The following is a 20,671-nucleotide window of genomic DNA, read 5'->3' on the forward strand; positions in this document are numbered from 1 at the left end:
TTAATAAAAAAAGTTACCGACCGAACGTAAGGATTAGGGCTAACACTAATATTAAAATAAATTTAATAAAGTTAACAAAAAAGTAAAATAATATAAAAATATTTTCAACCCGTACAAAAGTGTCTTTGTGCAAAAATGTTTTTTGCAAAAGTGACCTCTTGTGCAAAATTGACGCCGTGCAAAAGTGTCTCTCTGCGAAAATGTTCCTTCGCGCAAAAGTGTCTTCGTACAAAAATTTTTCTTCGTGCAAATGTGTCCCTTTGTGCATATTTGACATCTACCCAAAATTACTACATGTATCTTATATTAAACTACTAGTTGATCACATACTAAGAATTTTTAACAAAAATTTATAAACGAAGAACAGTGTTAAATTTTTAACGTAAATTAATTCAAAACAAAGAACTGCGACACATTTCTTAAATGCTTTTGCTTAGATTACTTAATACTACTATCTAAATGTAATAAAATAAGGTTAAAAAGTTAGTCAAAAAAGGCATTCAGATAAAAAAAAACTAAAAGTAGTAAACTAGCAAAAAACTCCTTTCAAGCTTTGAGTTTAAAGTATTTTTAAATAATTTAAATAAAATTACAGATTAAAATAAATTTGTGTTTATGATTTAAAATTTAAATTAACAAAAACACAATTAGTCAAGCAAATTAATACATTGTTTTTTTATTAAAATTAGTTTACACTTTCATATTAGATTACAGTAACCTCTCGCTTATTTACGCACGTTGTTTTCACAGAAAAAATGCGTAATGATACGAGAGATCGTAAAGATACGAGAGATACCAAATTCACTTCTACTATAATGGCTATTTTTTGATATTGCTTTTAGTTAAAAGCAGACTTGGGACTTTCCCACTTTTAACAATTTGTTTACTTTATTTATAAATATGAAAACAAAAGGTAAAACTACACATATATTGTAAAAAAAAAATTACATAAAATAATAATACTTGTAGAAAAATTTTACAAATTTTAATAATAAGTAGATTTTATCTTTATTTATATGTGACTTAATTGATACTTAAATTTTATATTCTATTCTACTTAGCAAATTCAATTTATAATTAAGCATTTGTTAGTTATTAATTAAGAAATGGTGTGGTGTCCTTATTAAGATTTGTTTCTATAGCCTTTTACAAAAATATGCATTTGGTGCTCTAATGGATTTTGAGCAAAATTATACAAATATAAAAAAATGTTTAACAAAAATTGTTTATGTTACTACTAAATGTTTATCAGTTAGTCAAGGAACATAAGTTTAAAAAGTCTAAAGATATAGAGAGGTGAGTTAGCATTTAAAAAAGTTATTTAAATCAAAAATATTCAGTAGACCTGATTTGTGCATTATTAAATAAATTAAAACTAATTTTTTTTAATTTTTTAGAATTCTAAAAAGCGTAACTAAACGAGAGTGCGTAAAGATGCGAGAGGTTACTGTAATATAGATCGTCATACATTACTTAATTTATGTATTGCGTCAATAAAAATATCTTTAAATAGTGCTATATTTATATTGTATATATTGTATAATCTATGTATATGAAACTTCTACCAAATATTAAAATCTAAACATTGTACGAATTAAAAAGCTTCAGTAAAAATAATTTTAAATTAAAAAAAAAAAAGAGTATTTAGCTGAGTGCGACAGAAGCACATAAATAGAATTTATTAAACTAAGTTTTATAGTGTTGACGAACAAAAGTAAGAAATTAGAAGTTTTCAGTTCTAAACATAACAGAACCTATTTATAAATAAGGAAAACATATCTGAATAATTATAAAATAAGTCATTCTAGCACGCAGAGTTCTTAAAAATAATGAAATCACATACATAATAGTCGATGTTGATAAGTGTTTTAAATCAGGATACCAGTTAAAATATTTTTTTTTACTTTCTGTTCTGCTGGCATGGCACAACCATTTTTTTTTTCTTTTTATTTTGTTCAAGTTTTTTTTATTAGTTTTTGTTTCACTGCTTGATGATTGTTTTTAATTTTAAATTTTTTCACAAAAACAAAATTTTAAATAAAAGTTTTGTTTAATGAAAAATAAATATGTTTGTTGTAGAAGTTAAAAATCTTAATCACATGAGACACTTTTGTAAAACCACAAGAAACAGTTTTGTAAAAATAATTATACTCATTTTTTAGGATTTTTTATCGTCGTCAATTTATTAATTAACAAAGATCTTACTTTAAAACGACGTTAAATTAAGTTGATGAATAGCTTTAAAATTATCAAAACACTTAATTCTAAAAATGAATTATAACAAAAAACTTGCTAGGTAGTTAATACATGGTTGTTTTTAGCGTGAATAGAAACAAAATTTTATTGATCAAAGTAAATTAACACCAATAGACATAGAATAAGCTACAAATTAGGTTTTTTTCATTATAATTGAGATTTTTATTTTATGTTCATACTTTTGTATTTTTATAGTCAAATATATTATTGTTTGTTTGGTTTAAGTTTCAAAGCAGAGTTTCTGAAAATGTAGGCAGATTGCAAACAGCTCGTACCTCTTAAACTAGCACCCGTTAAGTAGTAAGTTAAATTATTTGTAATTGTAAGGAGTTTTTTCTATAATAGATTTGTATTTTTTTTACATTAGAATACGATCCCAAATTAAAACTTTTGATTACATAAAACTTATCCAACAAGAAAACTTAGCAAAATTTTCTAAATTTTTACTAAAAACAGATTACTTAAATTTGTACACTAATTTAAACAACAAGATAATTACTTCATAAACCTAAGTTAAAAATTTTGAGCTTTAATTTTCAACAGTCTATGTAACAGGGGCGTGTCTAGACTTTTTTCAAAAGGGTATCACAACTTTTTTCTTCTTAATTTGCCGCTTAAGTACGCATTTCTTAGGTATGCACTTCCGGTTAAGTACGCAATATTTAACCGAAAAACTCTGTGTTTAAAATGCTTTTTTCTGCTTAGAAATTTAAAAAAATATATATAAGTAGTAATAGAAAGATATTATATTTTTCATTTATTATACTGTATTAAATTTGGATAAATTAAAACTAAAACAACCAGAAAAAAGTTATGAACTTACAAATTTTGATTTAAATGTTAGTATAAATAAAGCTCTTACAATTTTTTTTTTAAATTCTTTACATTTATATATCTATTTATAATAAAAATATTTTTTTCAAGTAATTTAATCTACAAAAATTGAAATTTCACTAAAACAGGTGTGTAGATTTATACAATTAAACTAAAAAATATTTATATTATAATTAAATGTTTGCTTGATGGTGCAGGAACTTTAATGATGGTTTTGAAATCTCTCTGAGTTGAAAATTTCAAAAAATCAAGAATCAACTTTGTGGCCAACACATATACAAAAATAAAACAACTTAAATAAAAAATTAAATTTCGCTTTTAAAAAATGTTTAGACTTATAAAGTTAAATTAAAACATCTTAAATTATAATTAAATGTTTGCCTAATGGTGCAGGAGTTCTAATGATGGTTTTGAAATCTCTCTGAGTTGAAAATTTCAAAAAATCAAGAATCAACTTTGTGGCCAACAGATATACAAAAATAAAATAACTTAATTAAAAATATTAAAACACCATTAAATGATAGAAGAATAAATTGCCAGGTTATGTAATGGTCTAAATATGATTTAGAAAACTCTCTGAATTGAACTTTTAAGGTTAAAAATCTTCACACAACATTATTATATACAATCAACTAAGAAAATAAAACTTTAGTGATTATATTGAACATTTTTTAAGTAAAATTGTGCTTACTAGTTGAAAAACAATACTTAATCAAAAGTTATTTACACTAAGTAACAATTTATAATGAAAACTAAGAGCATCTTAGTAAAAAGTTTTCAAGAAAAAAAAAATGTTACTTTAAAACTTTTACCTATTATCACGTCACAATTAAAACTTTATTTGAAATCTTTTTCAGCTGGGCAAAAACGAGCATTTTTTGTTACGGAAACTTATAACCTTTCAGTGTTATGAATTTAACATTCATTATATAAAGTTTATCAAATAACCAAAACAAAGTCAATAAACAACGTTTTTAGTGATATTCTAAGAATATGTTTTTCTTTTTTCTTTACTTTTTTTTCAGGGGGTTCACAGGAAATAGGAAACCAGTCAAAACACGCCTCTGCTATGTAATACCTTATCAATTGCAAACCTTGTGTTTATTATTATGTTTCTTTTTTTTTTGCAACTAATCTCAATGTGAGTTCTGTTTATTACTATTTTAACTTTTTAATAATTATTAATTTTCTTGTTTATTGTTATTTTTTAGTCTATAGTACCTATAAAATTCTTAAAAATGTAACATAAATATAAAAAATTTACTTAAGTTTGAAATTTTGTTGTTCTTAAACCACAAGTTGAAAACATAAGTTCAATACTTTGTTTTTCATTTTGTTTTATTTAATATTTTTACATAACTTCTATTTGTTTGGTGCAAAACCTTTATTCAGATTTGTTTATAACAACTGATGATCTGCTATATGCCAATATATAAGAGAAACACTGTTTTGTTGACAATAAACTATAAAAGTAAATAATAGATAGTTTTATATATTGTTTATCATACTTAAAGATATTATAAAATCTTTTAAATTTAAATTGGTCTGATAGTGTTGGTTTAGGTACAATCGTAAAATTCTTTAAGTTGAACATTGCAAGATCGAAACTCATTAACCGACAGTCGACTCGACACGTACAACAATAAACATCACTGTAAAAAGTCAACAAAGTAAAATGTGTTTTATATAAGTTAAAATGTGTTTAGCTTAAATATTAAGCTAAGTCCTAAGAAAAGATTCGGAAAAAATCGGTCTGTAAAAATAAAATCTGTTTGAAAAAATAAAATTTTCAGCTAATGTCACAATTTTTTTAAACAATGAAAAAAAAGTTTTTGTTGTAAAAACTTATTATTAAGCTTTTAAGTTAATAATTAGTAAATACAAGTACTTTATTAGTGCTAACTGATATCACTTTATTTTAAAGTAGTGTTTTATTTTTTTGATAACTTTCTTTTTACACTATTGCTGCGACCTGTAGTTTATTTTTATTTTTTCATACAGCATGGCAAAGCCTAAGAGCAGAGTTCAACTAAAGTTAGTTCGCGACTTGTAAAGCTACCCTATATCCTAGTAGGATAATAAAATAAAAGTAGTATATGCCTTTAGAGCTGGAGAAAATTAAGCATGCTCTAACTGTGACCACAGTAACTAAAAATGCTTATACTGAAAGAATTACAGTACTAAAATTTGTATCTACTATTACTGTAAATATTTATTTGATTTAATGAAAACATTCAAGTTAGAAAATATAACAAAGTATCTTAAATAGTGTATCTAAAAGAGATTAATTTTAATTAATTGCCAAACTTAAACATAAATCTTAAATAATATGTTTTTTATAATGATCTTTGTAAACTTTTTTTTCTGGTAAAATGTGTTAAAGTCTTTGGAGTAACTTTAAATTTTTTGGAAATCGTTTTAAAATTTTAACTGAAAATTTTCTAAAAAGCATCAACACATTTGACAATAAAGTTGGCAAAGGTTTTTATTTGAAAAATTTAGGCATATGTCAAGTTAACTCAATTTTACCTTTTTAAAATTTTTTAGAATATTGTTTAATATTTGAAGCTAAAATTTTCTACAAATCATTTTAGGAAGAAAATTTTGAAAAAAAAAATTGTACACCTCTAGGATTTGAACCCACATAAATACTCAATGCATCACTTTAAAACTGAAAATTGCTTCTATTCAGCTCATCATTAGTGAGTATACAAACATTCATTTCCATACATACAGTAAACTCATCAAACAAGTCTTATGGTTTTCAAACACAACTAACCTCTGATAAGAAGTCTATGATGATTATTGACTACATTAAAAAAAAAAGGATTTACCTATTTATTGTCAAGTGTGTTGATACTTTTTACACCAGTTTAAGACTAAACTATTTAGTTTTTTTTTTTTGTTTTTAGTTTGAAAACAAGTTTTTGGGGCCAAATAAGAACTATATCAAAGAAAATATTATATCAGGTTGCATTATATCAGGTTGCTACAAAACCTAAAATCCTAGAAAAACCTGGAATTTGATAAATTTTGAAAAAAAAAACCTGGAATTCTAAATTATTTTTCATACTAAGTAGTAAGATTTTAGTTTGACTCAAAAATCTATCATATAGATTTAAAAAAAATTGTCATCATCAAAAATATCTTTATCAAAAAACACATTTAAAGTATCTTTTCGATTTTGTTATACTACAACACAGTTTTTAACCCTAAACCTAACTTTAAATTAAAAATAAACCCAAAAATGTGTATATTCAAAAAACCTGGAAGAAGTTCAGAAAATCTGGAATAAATTTCTCAAAAACCAATGGCAACTATGTTGTATGCAAATTGAATGTTTAAAAATCACTGTAAAAGTTGTGCTAATCATTGTTAAGTGTGTTGATGGTTTTTAGACAAGTTTCAGTTAATTTTAGAATGATTCCCAGAAAAACTTGAAAGTATTTCTAATGGTTTTAACTTGATTTCTAAAAAAAAAGTCTTTGAACATCATTAAAAAAAACAATTAGAAGAAAAAAGTATTTTAAGGTTTTAGAATTATGTATTAATTTGGTTAAAATCATCTCTTTTTGATAATATTCTGACACATCCTAAATGTAGGCTTTGAAAACATTCAAGATCAAAATTTTGTGGTCAACACATATACAAAACAACTTTTATAGTGATATTCAAAACTTTATGATTAAGTATAGATACATTTTACATTAGTGAAAAAAGATAAAAAACTTACTTTCCCCTTTTCAATTCAGGGTTGCCAAAAAACTCAGAAACCTGGAATAACCTGGAAAAACCTGGAATTTTAAACATTTTTTACATGTTAAGTAGAAAAGTTTTGATTTAACTCAAAAAATATACCATACAGGTATTTTTTTTGTCATCATCAAAGATTTGTTTTGTTAAAAAACACATTTGAAGTAGCTTTACAGTATCTTATCAATGTTTCTATACTATTTAATACAGTTTTTTACCTTAAACTTAACTTTAAACTAAAAATAGACCCAAAATGTGTACTTTAAAAAACCTGGAGGAAATTTTGAAAACCTGGAGAAAATTTGCTAAAAACTTTTGGAAACCCTGTCAATTTTAAGTGTATGCAAAAGTCAAGCAAGCAAGTATACTTCTTATTTACTCTACTTTGCGAATTGTTTCCCTTATTTTCTAATGTATTTGTTTCTTTTTGATCTCAATTTAAGTTCTAGAATTTAATTTAAACATGCTAAAGTTTTTATGATATTTTTTATTGGCCATATCCTAAAAAATAGTTTGTAAATTTAAAAAAAAACACATTAAGAATTGTATTATGGTTAGGCTATGCCATTACAACTTAACTTATAAGCAGGGTTCCCACTTCCCTAAAATTCCCTATAAATTTGCAATATTCTGAAAAATCCCTTGAAATCCCTAGAAAAAATTCAAAAATATGTGAAAATCACTATAAATAAGTTTTTTTGCTTGGTGATTGAAATTACAAAGCAACATAGCGTGGTGAAAAAACACTAAAAGTATTTTTTTTTTTAAATCGAAATCTTTGCAATCTTTGTACAAAACTGACTCTATGGTGCCACCTAGGAGATATAATTTTTCCTTTTTATATTAAACACAATATATCTAAAGTTTGCTTATTTGACAAAATTTAGAGCTCAAAAACCCTCAAACTTTCCTAAATTTCTTATTAAAACTATGTTTATAAACGTTAATGACATATTTACTTTATGTACCTTTAAATATGTTCAAAATGTTTGAATTTTTTTTATTTGATAATTTCCCTATAAATTTGCTACATCTTATAGATTTTCTACAATTTTTTTTTTATTTTAGTGGGAACCTTGGCTATACAATTACAGTTAAACTTATAGGCTACCTCATTTAATCTATTTTAAGCACTGATTGGCGCTGACCAACAAGAGTAAGGGAGCATAACTGGCTAAAATTGCTTAATTTTTGCAAAAACCCTGCAAGGTTGACCAAAGTAATCATAGTTTAACATGGACAACACACCATATCCTCTCTAAGTTTTTTTATTTTATTACATACCAACTTTAGATTTCATGCACATTTTTTGTTGTTCTTTCTACAAAAAATTGTTAAAAGTGCAACAAATTACTTAACACGAAGGGAATAGTTGTAGTATGAATACAAATAAATGTTTTATATAAGCACAAAACTGAAAAGCTTATTATTTTTTTATATATAGAATATATTGATTTTACAATATATGCTTGTAATTAGCTCAAAATGAATATTGTTTAATATTTGCTTACATTTTTATTGATATATGAATGGTTGAGTTCAATAAAACCTCACACTAATAATTTATATGAACTTATATATGATAGAAATTAAAAAAATAATGCACTTTAATGATCAAACAAACCAAAACATATTCTCAACAAGCATTTAAAAAAATTAAAAAAAAATAAAAAAGTCACATTAAAAAAAAGTTAAAGAAAACAAAAACTACTAGATGTTCTCAAACCTTTCCCAACATTTTTATCTCTTAAAATAGATATAACCACTTATATTTATGCAAAGTGCACTCATTAACTTAATAAACTTAGTTATTGTCATTGAAGGTGAAACTGTTCAAATTTAGGATTCCAAACAAATTTATTTTATAATTAAATTGTTGTAATTCCATTTTATAATTTGTAAAATATAGATATAGTGTAAAAAATTACTATACAGTATGTTTTTTTGATGTTATGTAATAAATTTTGTATTTTATACACTATAATTTATATTTTCAAAATATCTCTTCACTGTCTGACTATTAAGCTAATACACAGATTATAACTGTTTGTATTTATGATAATAACCTAGAAAGTATCTTTTGCAGATTTTTAAAGAATTAAGCACTTATAGTTTCAAATGGACTTTAATTTTAACATTAATGCATTATTGCCTCAAGAAATATGCGAAGTACATGGTTTGCTAGAAAACTGTTCTAAAGATAAAACTACTTCAGAAGAAAAAATTCAAGTAAAGCTATATTTTTTTTTAAATGTTTTTAAGTATTAATAAACTAAAAATTGTGAAAAGTTCATTTAAATCCTGCCTAAATTTACTGTAGATTTCTTTAAATTGTTGCTTTGTTTTTTTTAATACTTTTATATATTATTTTAATACAATTTTTTTCGACTTTGTTTCAAAACTTCAATACTTTTTTTAGAATAAAAGTACTATAAAGTTAATAAAAAATATGTTTTTCAGGTATAGTTTCCAAATAAATGCAAGTAGCAAATTTATTTGTAACTTTATGCTTATTAAATGTTTTTTTTTTAATGATAAGTTTGTGGTTATAATAGTAAATTCTTACTGAACTTATTTTGTTATAGAAAATTTTAGAATGCTTTGGTAAAAGCTCAGCAATTTCTCAAAAGCTACCTCATCCAATCACAGACTTGTACAATGCATTATCAAACAATCATCGAGTTTATTTGCTTAAAAGCATTGCAAAAATGGATAGGTTTGTTGTAAGCAGTAGTTTAAGTCTTATTAAGATCAAACATCTTGAGTTATATAGTAAATTAAAATACACTTTTGTTTTAACTGTAGTACATCTAAAAATCGCACTATACTATAGTTTGAAGGAATTGTGTTTATGAACTACTGTTATTAATGAAATGAGTAGTTAGTATTGTTATTTTTAATTAGTTTTAAAAATTTTAAGGTATTTTAATAGTTTTTATTATGTATGAAAATATATATTTTGATGTTTCATTAGTTATATTTAATGGTTAAGGGTTTTGTTTCAGTGTTAATTGTTTACTTTTACTTAATATAACAAATATATTTTATAGTAAGGTCCTAGGATTTATCAAGGTTGGTGTTAAGAAACTGTTCTTGTTTGATAGAGCTGGGCATCATCATGAAATGTTACCATTGTGTGTGCTTGACTTTTACGTTCATGAAGATTTCCAGCGGAAAGGTTGCGGACTGAAGCTGTTCAACTTTATGCTAGAGGTTTTGACATTATTCTAAGCTCCTTTTCTTATATAGGTAGTCACTAAAAAATACAACACTTTAAGTTATACTATTTGTAAAATAATAACTTGTTAGTAAAGATATGTATAATTGTACTTTTTTTTTTCTTCAAAAAATTTCCAATGATGTACTTTCAATAATCATATCTGTTGACTGTGATAAGTTATTGTTTTGAATAAAAAATGGTCAGATTTGGTGGAAAACATGTGATGTTTTTTAATAAAAAATTCTCTAAAAATTCTATTGTTCTATTAAAACAGTTTTTTTTTAATATTTTTGTCATAAATTTTTTATATTTTAATTTTTTTAGTTTTGTTCTGACAGAATTTTTTTAATATTGCAAGGAACATTTCCTAAAAGTTTGAGGAAGTTATCTCAAAAAACGTAGGAGGAGATAGATTTTTAGTGATTTCTAGTTATTTGCCGCTTTAGTTTGCGCCTCCCATAAGGAACCTATTGTAGTCTCTGACTTTGACCAAATATATCTCAAAAAAATTTTGAGTTTAAAAAATCTTTAAAAATTACTTGTAGCCTAGTTAAAACTCTATAAATTTAGACTAAATTGCAAAAAAGGTGATTTACCCCCTATGCCCTTAATTCTAGGTTTTTTATAGATTGTCATTTGTTTATAAAATCTTATTTAAATACAGTTCTAATTTATATGATTTAAATAACAACAGACTATCTATAAAGAACCTAGAGTATTTTGGTTTAATAACCTGTTAAATTGAATATTGGTAGTACAAGGCTTATTCACTTATCCGGACATGTTGGGCAAGATTTTTCTTTAAACATTACCTGATAAGTACAATAACATTTTTTTTTATAAAAAAAATTTTATGCTGTGTACTGTATAGCATAATAAATAATAAAAGCTGAGCTCCTTTTTTTCTACTTTAAAATTTTTCACATTTCAAAATGTTGTACAAAGTGGACCTGCCTGTGCTAAACTGCTCTAAAGATTGTGGAACATTTTGTTACCATTCAGGGTTGCCACTTTACCTGGAATTTGACATTTTAGGCAAAAAAAAACCTGGAATTTTAAACAATTTTTACATGTTAAGTTGAAATACTTTGATTTGACACAAAAAGTCTACCATATAGAAATTTTTTTTTGTCATCATTAAAAATGTTTTTATTAAAAAACACATTTGAAGTATCTCTACAATATCTTTTTTATGTTTTTTTACTATTTAATACAATTTTTTACCCTAAACTTAAGTTTAAACTTAAATAGACCCAAAAACAAGAACTTCTAAAAACCTGGAAAAAATTTGCCTAAAGTCAGTAGCAACTCTGTACCATTTTACAAACTACTAGTTTATTTTCAATTGTTAGTGCAACTCGTTTTTTTTTAATGTCTTGTCTATTTATAAAACATGGTATGTTGAAGGTGTTAAACTTATACAACTTTTCAAAGTCAAATTATAAATGGCATTATTAGAATTTTTTTTTAACTGACTTAATTTACATAAAGAATTCTTTGATAACTAAAATAGTTCTGAACAAAGTTAGAATGTTAGCTGTAGTAGTATTATCACGTCTTTATTGTAAACTAAATTGCAGGACTTACAATATCATTTTAATTTCTTACAGCACGAAAGCTTAAATATTTGTATCATACAATTTGTGTTTAATATTGAATTTTTTTGAATATTTTCACAACTGGAACTGTCCGGATAAGTGAATAAGCACTGTAGTACTTAAAGTGGTTATGGTTAATAGTTTTAGATATTATAAAAACTTTATAGACAATACAATAAAAAAATTAAAATTGTTTCATTTAAGTAATTTTGCGTTATCCAGGATGTCACTGGAGCATTTATTTTTTAGTATAAAATTTGTATATAGTTCTTATAAAAACTTATTGAACTAGTTTTTTGGTCTTTAATTTCTCAATGACGAGTTTTTTTGAGTAAAACTTATAAAATATATTTTTTTATACTATGTTATATCAATTTTAGGCTGAAACAAAGAATTTTAGTTTTAATGTCTTAACTACAAAAATTTTGAGTGAATTTTATAACTTTTATAATTAAAAATAAATAGCTTATATTAAAGTTAATTTAGGCTGAAAAAATTGAAGCTAAACATTTAGCCGTTGATAGACCATCAACCAAGTTCATTGCATTTTTGAAAAAACATTTTAATCTTTACTCTACAATACCTCAAGTTAGTTATATTTGCTTGTTGGTGCTAATTTTTTCTTAATATTTTATCAAAATTTTAAACAAAACAGAATTGTTAGTCTTTTATAAAACTTTTACCATAACCTATTGTACATTTATAAATATTACAAATGTTTTTATATATCAAATTGGCAAAAAAAAATATTTTTATTTATTTTGTTACTTTTTTACCTTTAGTTTTAAAAGTAGATCAATATAAATCTATACTTACAGTTAAATGTGATATATTGGTACTATTTTTTTAAGAATTAAGTTAACATGATAGAGAGGTCAATTTTTTTCTACAACTAGATCTTATGCTAAAGATTTTTTCAGGGTTGCCACTTTACCTGGAAAAACCTGGAAATTTGATCAAAAATCCTGGAATTTTTAATAACTTTAACATTTTCAGTTGTAAAATTTTGATTTGACACAAAAAATCTATCATATAATTGAGATTTTTTGTCATCATCAAATTTTTTTTTAATAAAAAACACATTTAAAGTAACTTTACAGTATTTTTTCAATGCTTTTAGTCTATTTAACACAGTTTCTTTAATAGAAATTAATTTTAAACTAAAAATAGACCCTAAAATGTGTACTTTTAAAAACCTGGAAGAAATTTGGAAAACCTGGAAAAAAATTTGAAAAAATGAGTGTCAACCCTGTTTTTTAGCTAAAAGATACATTTAGTGGTTACTTAGCTTAACAAATTTAAATTTTATAGAATTAAGGGATCAAACTTAATAAGTCATATAAGTTGCTCATAGATTATGCAAACTAAAAAGAGGACTATTTCATAGAATTTTTTTATATTTTACAGTTTTCAAGCAATCTTTAAAGTTTTTAATAAATTTTTAGTCAATTTTATTTTTTTTTTGTTTTGCAATTGTTTCTACATATTAAAAACTTGGTATTTTTGATGTATTGTTATATATTTAAAAAAAAGGTCTTCCTCCTGATAATTCTATAAATGCTTAAGAAACTTTTACTTAAAACTTAAAATAGTAGCTGGAAATTTCTCGGCAAATTTAAGAATATTGAGAAAAAAACTTTTGTCATGTATGTATTATGTAAAAGTTTTTGTCTAATTAGTGAAAGAAGAATATTAGAATATATCTTTCAGAAAATGTCATTGCTGGTTACCAATATCTCGGGCTCCCCAACTAAACATGAAGGAGTTAAACTATTATTACATCAATATAGAAATAATTTTTTATTTACTGCGCTAAATAGGGAATTTATTTGCAAGACGCTTTAAAAGTTGTCAAAAATATTTTATCACTGTCAGAAACAATTAGAAACATAAACTGCAAACCAGCAAACTTAATTATAAATCATAATAACACTGTAACAAATGGTTTGGAACCAAAATCATTTGTGATTAAAGGAGTCCTACTATTACTACTACTGCTAATGTACAGAAAAAAATATTTTTACTGTTTTTCTATTCTAACATTAATTCCTATAAGATAGCTTTATTTATGAATTAGTAGTTGTAGTTTTTACAATATAAAAATTAGTTTAAATTTTAGATATAGTGAGTTTTGTAAAAGTTCTTCTTTGCAAAAGATTAATTTATAATTTTTCGTTGTCAGTTTTCTCTATTTTGAAAAAAAAACTTGAAGCATTTAAGTGTTTATTTAATAGTTTTAAACAACTAAAATAAATAATACAAGAAGCAAAAACTGAAATTTACTCATTAAACTTTAATTTTAAAGAAAAGCAGAAATAAATTGTAACAAGTGATTGGTATTTAATATAGTTACCTTTTTAGTTTGCACTTCACAAAATAAACACTAAAAATTAAACTGTCAAAAGTCACTTAGAACGTCATTGAGCTGTACTAAATTCTGAAGCTAAGACTGAAATCCAATCAAAAGATTAACTTTGTAAAACAAGTTCGGCTCCCTATAGATTATTGTTTTCTTTCAAGTATAATTAGCTTCGTTTGTTTTTTACAAGGTATTTAAAATTTTATTGGTGCGACAGTTTTACTGTTGTAATTTTTCATTAGTTCTTTAAATTTGTTTACAAAATTTGTTGCATAATAGTGCTAGTGTCAAACAAACAGTTTTTGTCGCACTAAAAAAGGAAATCTTATAAATAATTTATTATTTTAGTACTATTCTACAAATAAAAATAAGTTTATTGTTACTATCATGCGTGTTAAATATTTAAACAAATTTTTGTCATTTACTAGGTTAACAATTTTGTTATATTTGAAGAATTTTTCACTAAGAGAAGAAAAAATGAAAAAGATAAGATTGAGTTAAGCCAAAACAATACTGACTATAGATACCCAAGGTACGTAAAACTTGAGTAAAACGTTAATTTAGTTACAGTAATATTTAAATAATAATAACGAACAAATTTAAAACTTTTGTACATTTAAATTTTACTTGTGCTTTGACAGCACTAAATTTTATTTTATTGGCTGATTAGTTTTGTTTTGAAAACAATTTCTCACCTTATATTATTTGTTTAACCATATTGTATTCTTATGATATTTATTTCTCTTAGATATGGATCTAAGTGGAAAAATTTAAGTAATATGAAGAACGTCAAACCAATGATAAATTTAGATCGAAATCTGACTTCTTTTAAACCTAGGCGCAAACGTTGGTGTGAGGGTAATTAGTTGCAGTTTTAATTAAATTTTTAAATAACAAAATTAATAGCTTTTTTTGTTGAATATAAATGTTTTCTGAGTAACAAAGTGTTGTGATTAGTAAAACTTTTTTTATAGGACCAAATCAAAACTTTACAATTCCTACTCCAAACAAATTTACAAGTAATTATAGTAGGTTGGTGAAATACTTTTCTTGTGCTTACCAATGTATATAATTTCGTTTTACTGTAGGTTTTTACAGGGTTGCTAAAAAACTTTGAATCCTGCAACTAGACAATTTAGGCTTAAATATCCTGGAATTAAAAAAAAAATTCACTAAAAAACCTGGAACTTCAAACAGTTTTAATGAAATTTCGATTTGACTCAAAAGATCTATCATATAAATAATTTTTTATCATCATGAGTTTTTTTTATTAAAAAAAACATATTTAAAACAGTATTTTTTCAATATTTGTATACTCAACAAGATAGATTTTTACTTTAAACTCAATTTTATACTAAAACTAGACCCAAAAGATAAACCCTGGAAGAAATTTCTCAAAAGCATTTAGCAACCCTGATGATAATGTTTCGTATGAGTCAATGACATTTATGTTAGGATTTATCCGAGTCATTAAAAACTTTTTTTACTTTAATCAGTAAAGTCAGTAAAGTTTTGAGCTTCAAATAAATTGTAGGAAATTATTTGTTTTTTTATTTAAAAGTTTTAAGCAGTTGTTATTATTCTAACATAAGTGAACTAAAGGTAAGAAAAAACTATTGTTCTTTTGGTTATAGTGGTATAAATACTTTTTTCTTTTCATTTGTAATTTTCAAAGGAAAACAATTAAAGAACTTAAAATTATTTTAAAGTATATATTAGTCTTCTAAAATCTTAATAACTTTTTAAACAGGTATGCTTACAATAGACAGTTAGATAAACTACACACTGAAGTTCCTAAAACAAAATATCAAGTCAATGTAGATCATAAAGAAAACAAGACACATTTATCAAGTATTTTCAGTTCTTTGTCGTAAACTGTAGTCTTAGCAAAACTAATTTAAATTCTGGTTTTTAAACTTACTTTAGTTATGTTTGTTACAGGTGAAGAAATAGTAAAAAGAAATTCTGAAAATACACTAGCGACTAACTTCAACTATCACGAAAAGAAGGTTTTTTTGTAATACTACAAAAATTTAAAATCATTTGTTTTTTTTTTTTTGTAAACCAAAATTTGTAGAATAAAAATTTTATTATTAAATAATGCTTTTTGTAACGTGAACCTAAACTGTCACCGAATTTAAATTATTTTTTGTATTAGTACATGGAAGGTTCAAAAAAAAAACTACACTTTTAAAAGTCTGTTTCTACATCTTACCAAAACGAAATTTTGTATCAACTTACTATAGCAATTTTTTAAAACTGGTTATGTTTTTTTAATGAATCCGAATATTTAATATGTTAGAAAGTATATTGATTACGCATCTGTGGAAATTGGCGTGCATACATCATTTTTTTGTACTTGAGTTTAAACGGTGTAGAAAGCTTTAAGTTGGATGTTAAGGAGAAAGCAAACTATCTTAAATGTTTTTTTTTGTATAAATTTCAAAAAACTTTGTTTTAAAGTTTTATGAGTAGTAAGATAGACATTTTAAAGCAAACGTAATAGTAATTAGATTAGTTTGCAATGCTCTACTCCTTGCCATTGAAGAGAAGTTAACATCATAGCAGGTTCCATCTTGTTTTTATAAGTTGATATTAATTTATTGAGTTTTATATTAGCTATTAGACAGTTTAACTGCTTAACAAAACCAGTAACTATTGAGGTACAAAAACCAAACTGAGTTCAATAGACTTCCTTTGAAGTTTTCACCTTTGCTAATATTTCAACCTTTCTACCAAAAGAAATGATTAATAGAAATATTAACCTTTTTTTTCTTAAGTTTTTGAAGTTCTAATTCTGAAATTTTTTTAAACTAAACAAGAAATATTTCCTAAAAGTTTGAGATCTTTAGCTCAAAAAGTAAAAGTATATCTGAAGAATTTTTAGAATTCGGATAAAAACTAAGGATGAAAAATTACTGTCCGTACCTTTTTTTATTACTAACCAATATTTATCTCGGCCATCAACAACAAATAATGGACTTTACCACACGACCAACAACAACAGCATCCGAGACAACCTATGAGCGGTTTCGTCCTTATTAGGACTCATCAGGAAAGATAAATATTAGTTAAAATAGATCAAACGAGCACAGACTATAATCTCACAATAAGCTGACAAGGTCTGAGACATTGTGCTGTGAATGATCTAGATCAGTGGTCGGCACGGTGTACACTAGTGCACACTAGTGTACATGAAATTTCCTTTAAGGTGCACGAGACTTTTGGGGTGCATGAAACTTATTTTGGGGTACATGAATTTTTTTTTTTGCGCAGAAAGTTAATTAGATTTTTTTTCTAATCTTTCTACATTAAATACATATTCAACCTTGATATCTAATTGACCATTTTGTTGTTAACAAATCGACCATTTTTGTACTCTCCTAGTTCTATTCTGTTACCTTATGTAATTTTCTTCCACCCTTAACTGTTCAAAGAAAAACCGAAGTGAGCAAATCTCATAGATTCTTAAAACAAAATAAAACGTTTAGTATTCTATTAATGTTTAATTTTATTAGCTCTTATTGTTTAAAGGCGTTTTGCTACATTAAAAATCACTATTTTATAAGCTTAATCAACTGATATTTGACAAAAAATTAGTTGGCCAAAAAAATTCAATTATGTTTTACTTATAACAAATTTAAAGTATAGGAAGGGTCAATAATAACAGGGCTGTCACATACATAGCTCTCTAAGAATAATTAAGTCTAGTTTTAAATCATGAAAAACCTAGACCAACTGAGGCTAGTTTTAATATATTTACAAAAACTCAGCTAGACTGAGACTAGTTATAAATTTATTAAAAATCTTGGGTTTATTTTGATATCTTTTAAAAATCTTCAACTGTTGCTTTACTTGAAATTTTTTAACTTGTAATTAATTATTAATATTTAAATAATTCAAGATCTATAAATGTCTAATTTTCATTGTAATTTAAATTAGTTTTTTGCTTATACATACCACTCTTTAAGATTAGCTTGTGTACTAAGTCCAGTCTTTAGTCACTCAGGCTTATTTTCTGACTCAAAAGGGGTTAACATGTAATAGTGTCAAACTTACTTTTTAAATTTTAAATACTAAAACTCTGGTTGTTGTAAAAATTTGATCATCGATATTAAAAGTTTATTAAAATAGATAGGGTAAACTGGTAAATTTAAAGTTAGCGTGTAAAAATTGACTGGGTGTTACCGAATTATTAGTAAATAAACAATTAAAAGTGTTTACATATTCTTAAACACTAGCGGCGCTAAAGAATGCAAATTGGGGTGCATAGAATTTTAATTTTGTGATTTAGGGTTCACGAATTCGAAATAGCGTGCCGACCACTGATCTAGATATGTATTTTTTTTCAATTTTACCCACAAAACGGTCGCTTCAGTACTTTGTACTTAACCCAGCTTGGTAATATCTCCACAGCGGTTTCTAGCGACTATGCTTGCCTGATGAGTTCTAATAAGGACGAAACCGCTCGTGTTTTGTCTCGTACGCTGTTGTTGTTGGTCGTGTATTAAAGTTAATTATTTATATTTTTATTATTTTAAAAGCCAGTGTTAATTTTTATTTGTAAACATTCCCATATCCCCTTTGTTTTTGTTTTATGATCTAAATTTTTAATATAGATTTACACAATTTATTATTCAAAAATTTATTAGCTAGTAGTTTATTAATACAGATGTTATCAATCAGGTTCGTTGGAATATGCAACTTATTCGTAGAATGATAGATATTCTATATAAAATGTTATTAACTGTTTTGTTTTTCTTATTTTTAAAGTATGCATTGGTTTAAAACTTAAAAATATAAAATATTTTGAGTTTAGTTTTGTTATTTCATACACAAACTAACACAAAATGTAATACAATATATATACTTTTTATTACAAAAACTGTCAGTACTAAAAATAAAATAAAAAGTACCTTTTCTATGTTTTTTCTAATTTTTAAGCGTATTAAAATTTCTTTCAGAGTAAACAGCATTTAGAGAATTCAAGCTCTCAGGAAAAAAAAAACAACGCATCAATAAAAAGTCAGGACAAACTGACAACCACAAACTTGTTTGAAAGATTAAGAAGCGCAAATAATTACAAAAATCCCAGTGATATGATAAGCGAGCTGCGTCAAAAAGACGAAAAGACAAAAAACACCAGCAGGCGCAACAAATGGCTTGAGAGAGGAACATCATTTAACAATATTTTTGGCGTGCAGTCGGCATTTTCGCCAGTAAACTAGTTGTTTTACTGATATAAAATTTAAAATAAGTGTTGTTTTGTTTTATAAAATTATTAATTTAAAGTAGCAGGTGTTAATTTAAATAAACAGATTTTTTTTGTTTTAACAAAAAATTAAAACAGGTTAATGGTTACGGTTCCATGTGTTTTGTTAGTTAAAATAAGTGTCTGTTTTTTGTTAAAAGATTTCCTGTACTAGTTTTGAAAATTGTGTTTAGCGATTTGAAATTTTATTTTAAATGCAATAGTAGTTTTTTTTATAATTGTAAAAACGTCGTTTTAAAAAACATATTTACTTAAAATTTAATATTTTTAAACTAATCATATCCATTTATTTTGTAATTTTTCGTTCACTGTGATTTAACCTTTTAGATTATACATGTTTTTAAAGAATTTTTTGTTTTTATGACTTTTATTACAGTTTTTGAAAGACTTATTTTATTTATAAATCACCTCATAATTACTTACATTAGGATTATTTATTCAAAACCTTACTTAGTGTTTATTTAAACTTTCAGTTATCATTACTAGTAAACAATCGCAAATATTAAATTGAAAAAAAATATTAGAACCCAATGTATTTTTTTATATCTAACAAAGCTTAGACACGTCAGACTAAATGAATTTTTTTCTAATGGGAAAATTTAAAGTTTTTGTCAATTCAAATTCTTAAACATTTTGGAGTTTCTGTTTTTTACATTTCAAATGCTTTAAATTTTCAAAACTTCTGAAAAAAGAATTAAGAATATTTTATTTTTTTGAGTTGACCATTAAATTAGAATTTTTTTAAATAACCATTTGTAAGCAATATGTCAAGTATAAATGCTTAAAAATTTCAGAATTTCTAAAAGAAGTTAGAAAATTTTTTGTTTTTATTAGATATACTAATTTTTTAACCAGTAGTTTACTTTCCAAACGATGTGTTCAAAGTTATATGCTAGGAAGTGAGTATATTTGTTACTTAGAGCAGGGTTTTCCAAAGTTGGCGAATTCTAGTAAGGGGGGGGGGGGGGCGATAACTAGTAAGGGGGCAAATGGGGGGCAATTTCATAATTTTTTTCAGTCATAAAATATTTACTTTATATCTTGTTATCTTACTAACTAAAGCTTGTCATTAAATATTTGACCCTGAGGTAAAACTTTAACAAAAAAAGTCCATTTTGTTTACGTAAAGTATACATTTCGTTCCGAACATGTAGATAAGAAAGAAGAGTTTTTCAGAAAACGTCGAGATAAGAAAACAAAACAGTGTAAAATCACAAACATGTTCAAGAAATCTACACACAGTATTGAAGATGGACAATTAGCTTCTTATTACTGTCTCTCATAGTTGCTAAACAAGGACTACCTCACACCATTGGGAAAAAAAATTCTTGTCTTAAAAACAGTTCTGGAAAAAGTCATTCATTATAAAAACACCAGTA

General features: G+C 24.9%; 1 protein-coding gene across 2 annotated transcripts; it reads left to right on the forward strand.

Moving 5' to 3' along the window:
* Window positions 1-9,444: 9,444 nt before the first annotated feature.
* Window positions 9,445-19,326, forward strand: LOC145836000 (uncharacterized). Of its 2 annotated transcripts, none has more exons than XM_082943777.1 (9): window positions 9,445-9,559; window positions 9,894-10,056; window positions 12,148-12,249; window positions 14,449-14,552; window positions 14,769-14,878; window positions 14,995-15,052; window positions 15,771-15,871; window positions 15,947-16,029; window positions 18,985-19,326. In XM_082943777.1, the coding sequence occupies exons 1-9, from the start codon at window positions 9,552-9,554 to the stop codon at window positions 19,246-19,248; spliced, it is 993 nt and encodes a 330-aa protein (XP_082799903.1). In that variant the 5' UTR covers window positions 9,445-9,551; the 3' UTR covers window positions 19,249-19,326. The 2 variants fall into 2 exon arrangements, with proteins under 2 accessions (XP_082799903.1, XP_082799904.1); XM_082943778.1 differs by having other exon boundaries at window positions 15,962-16,029.
* Window positions 19,327-20,671: the final 1,345 nt, after the last annotated feature.

Source organism: Thalia democratica, chromosome 5, assembly GCF_965202585.1.
Source record: "Thalia democratica chromosome 5, ktThaDemo2.hap1.1, whole genome shotgun sequence".
Lineage (NCBI taxonomy): Eukaryota > Metazoa > Chordata > Thaliacea > Salpida > Salpidae > Thalia > Thalia democratica.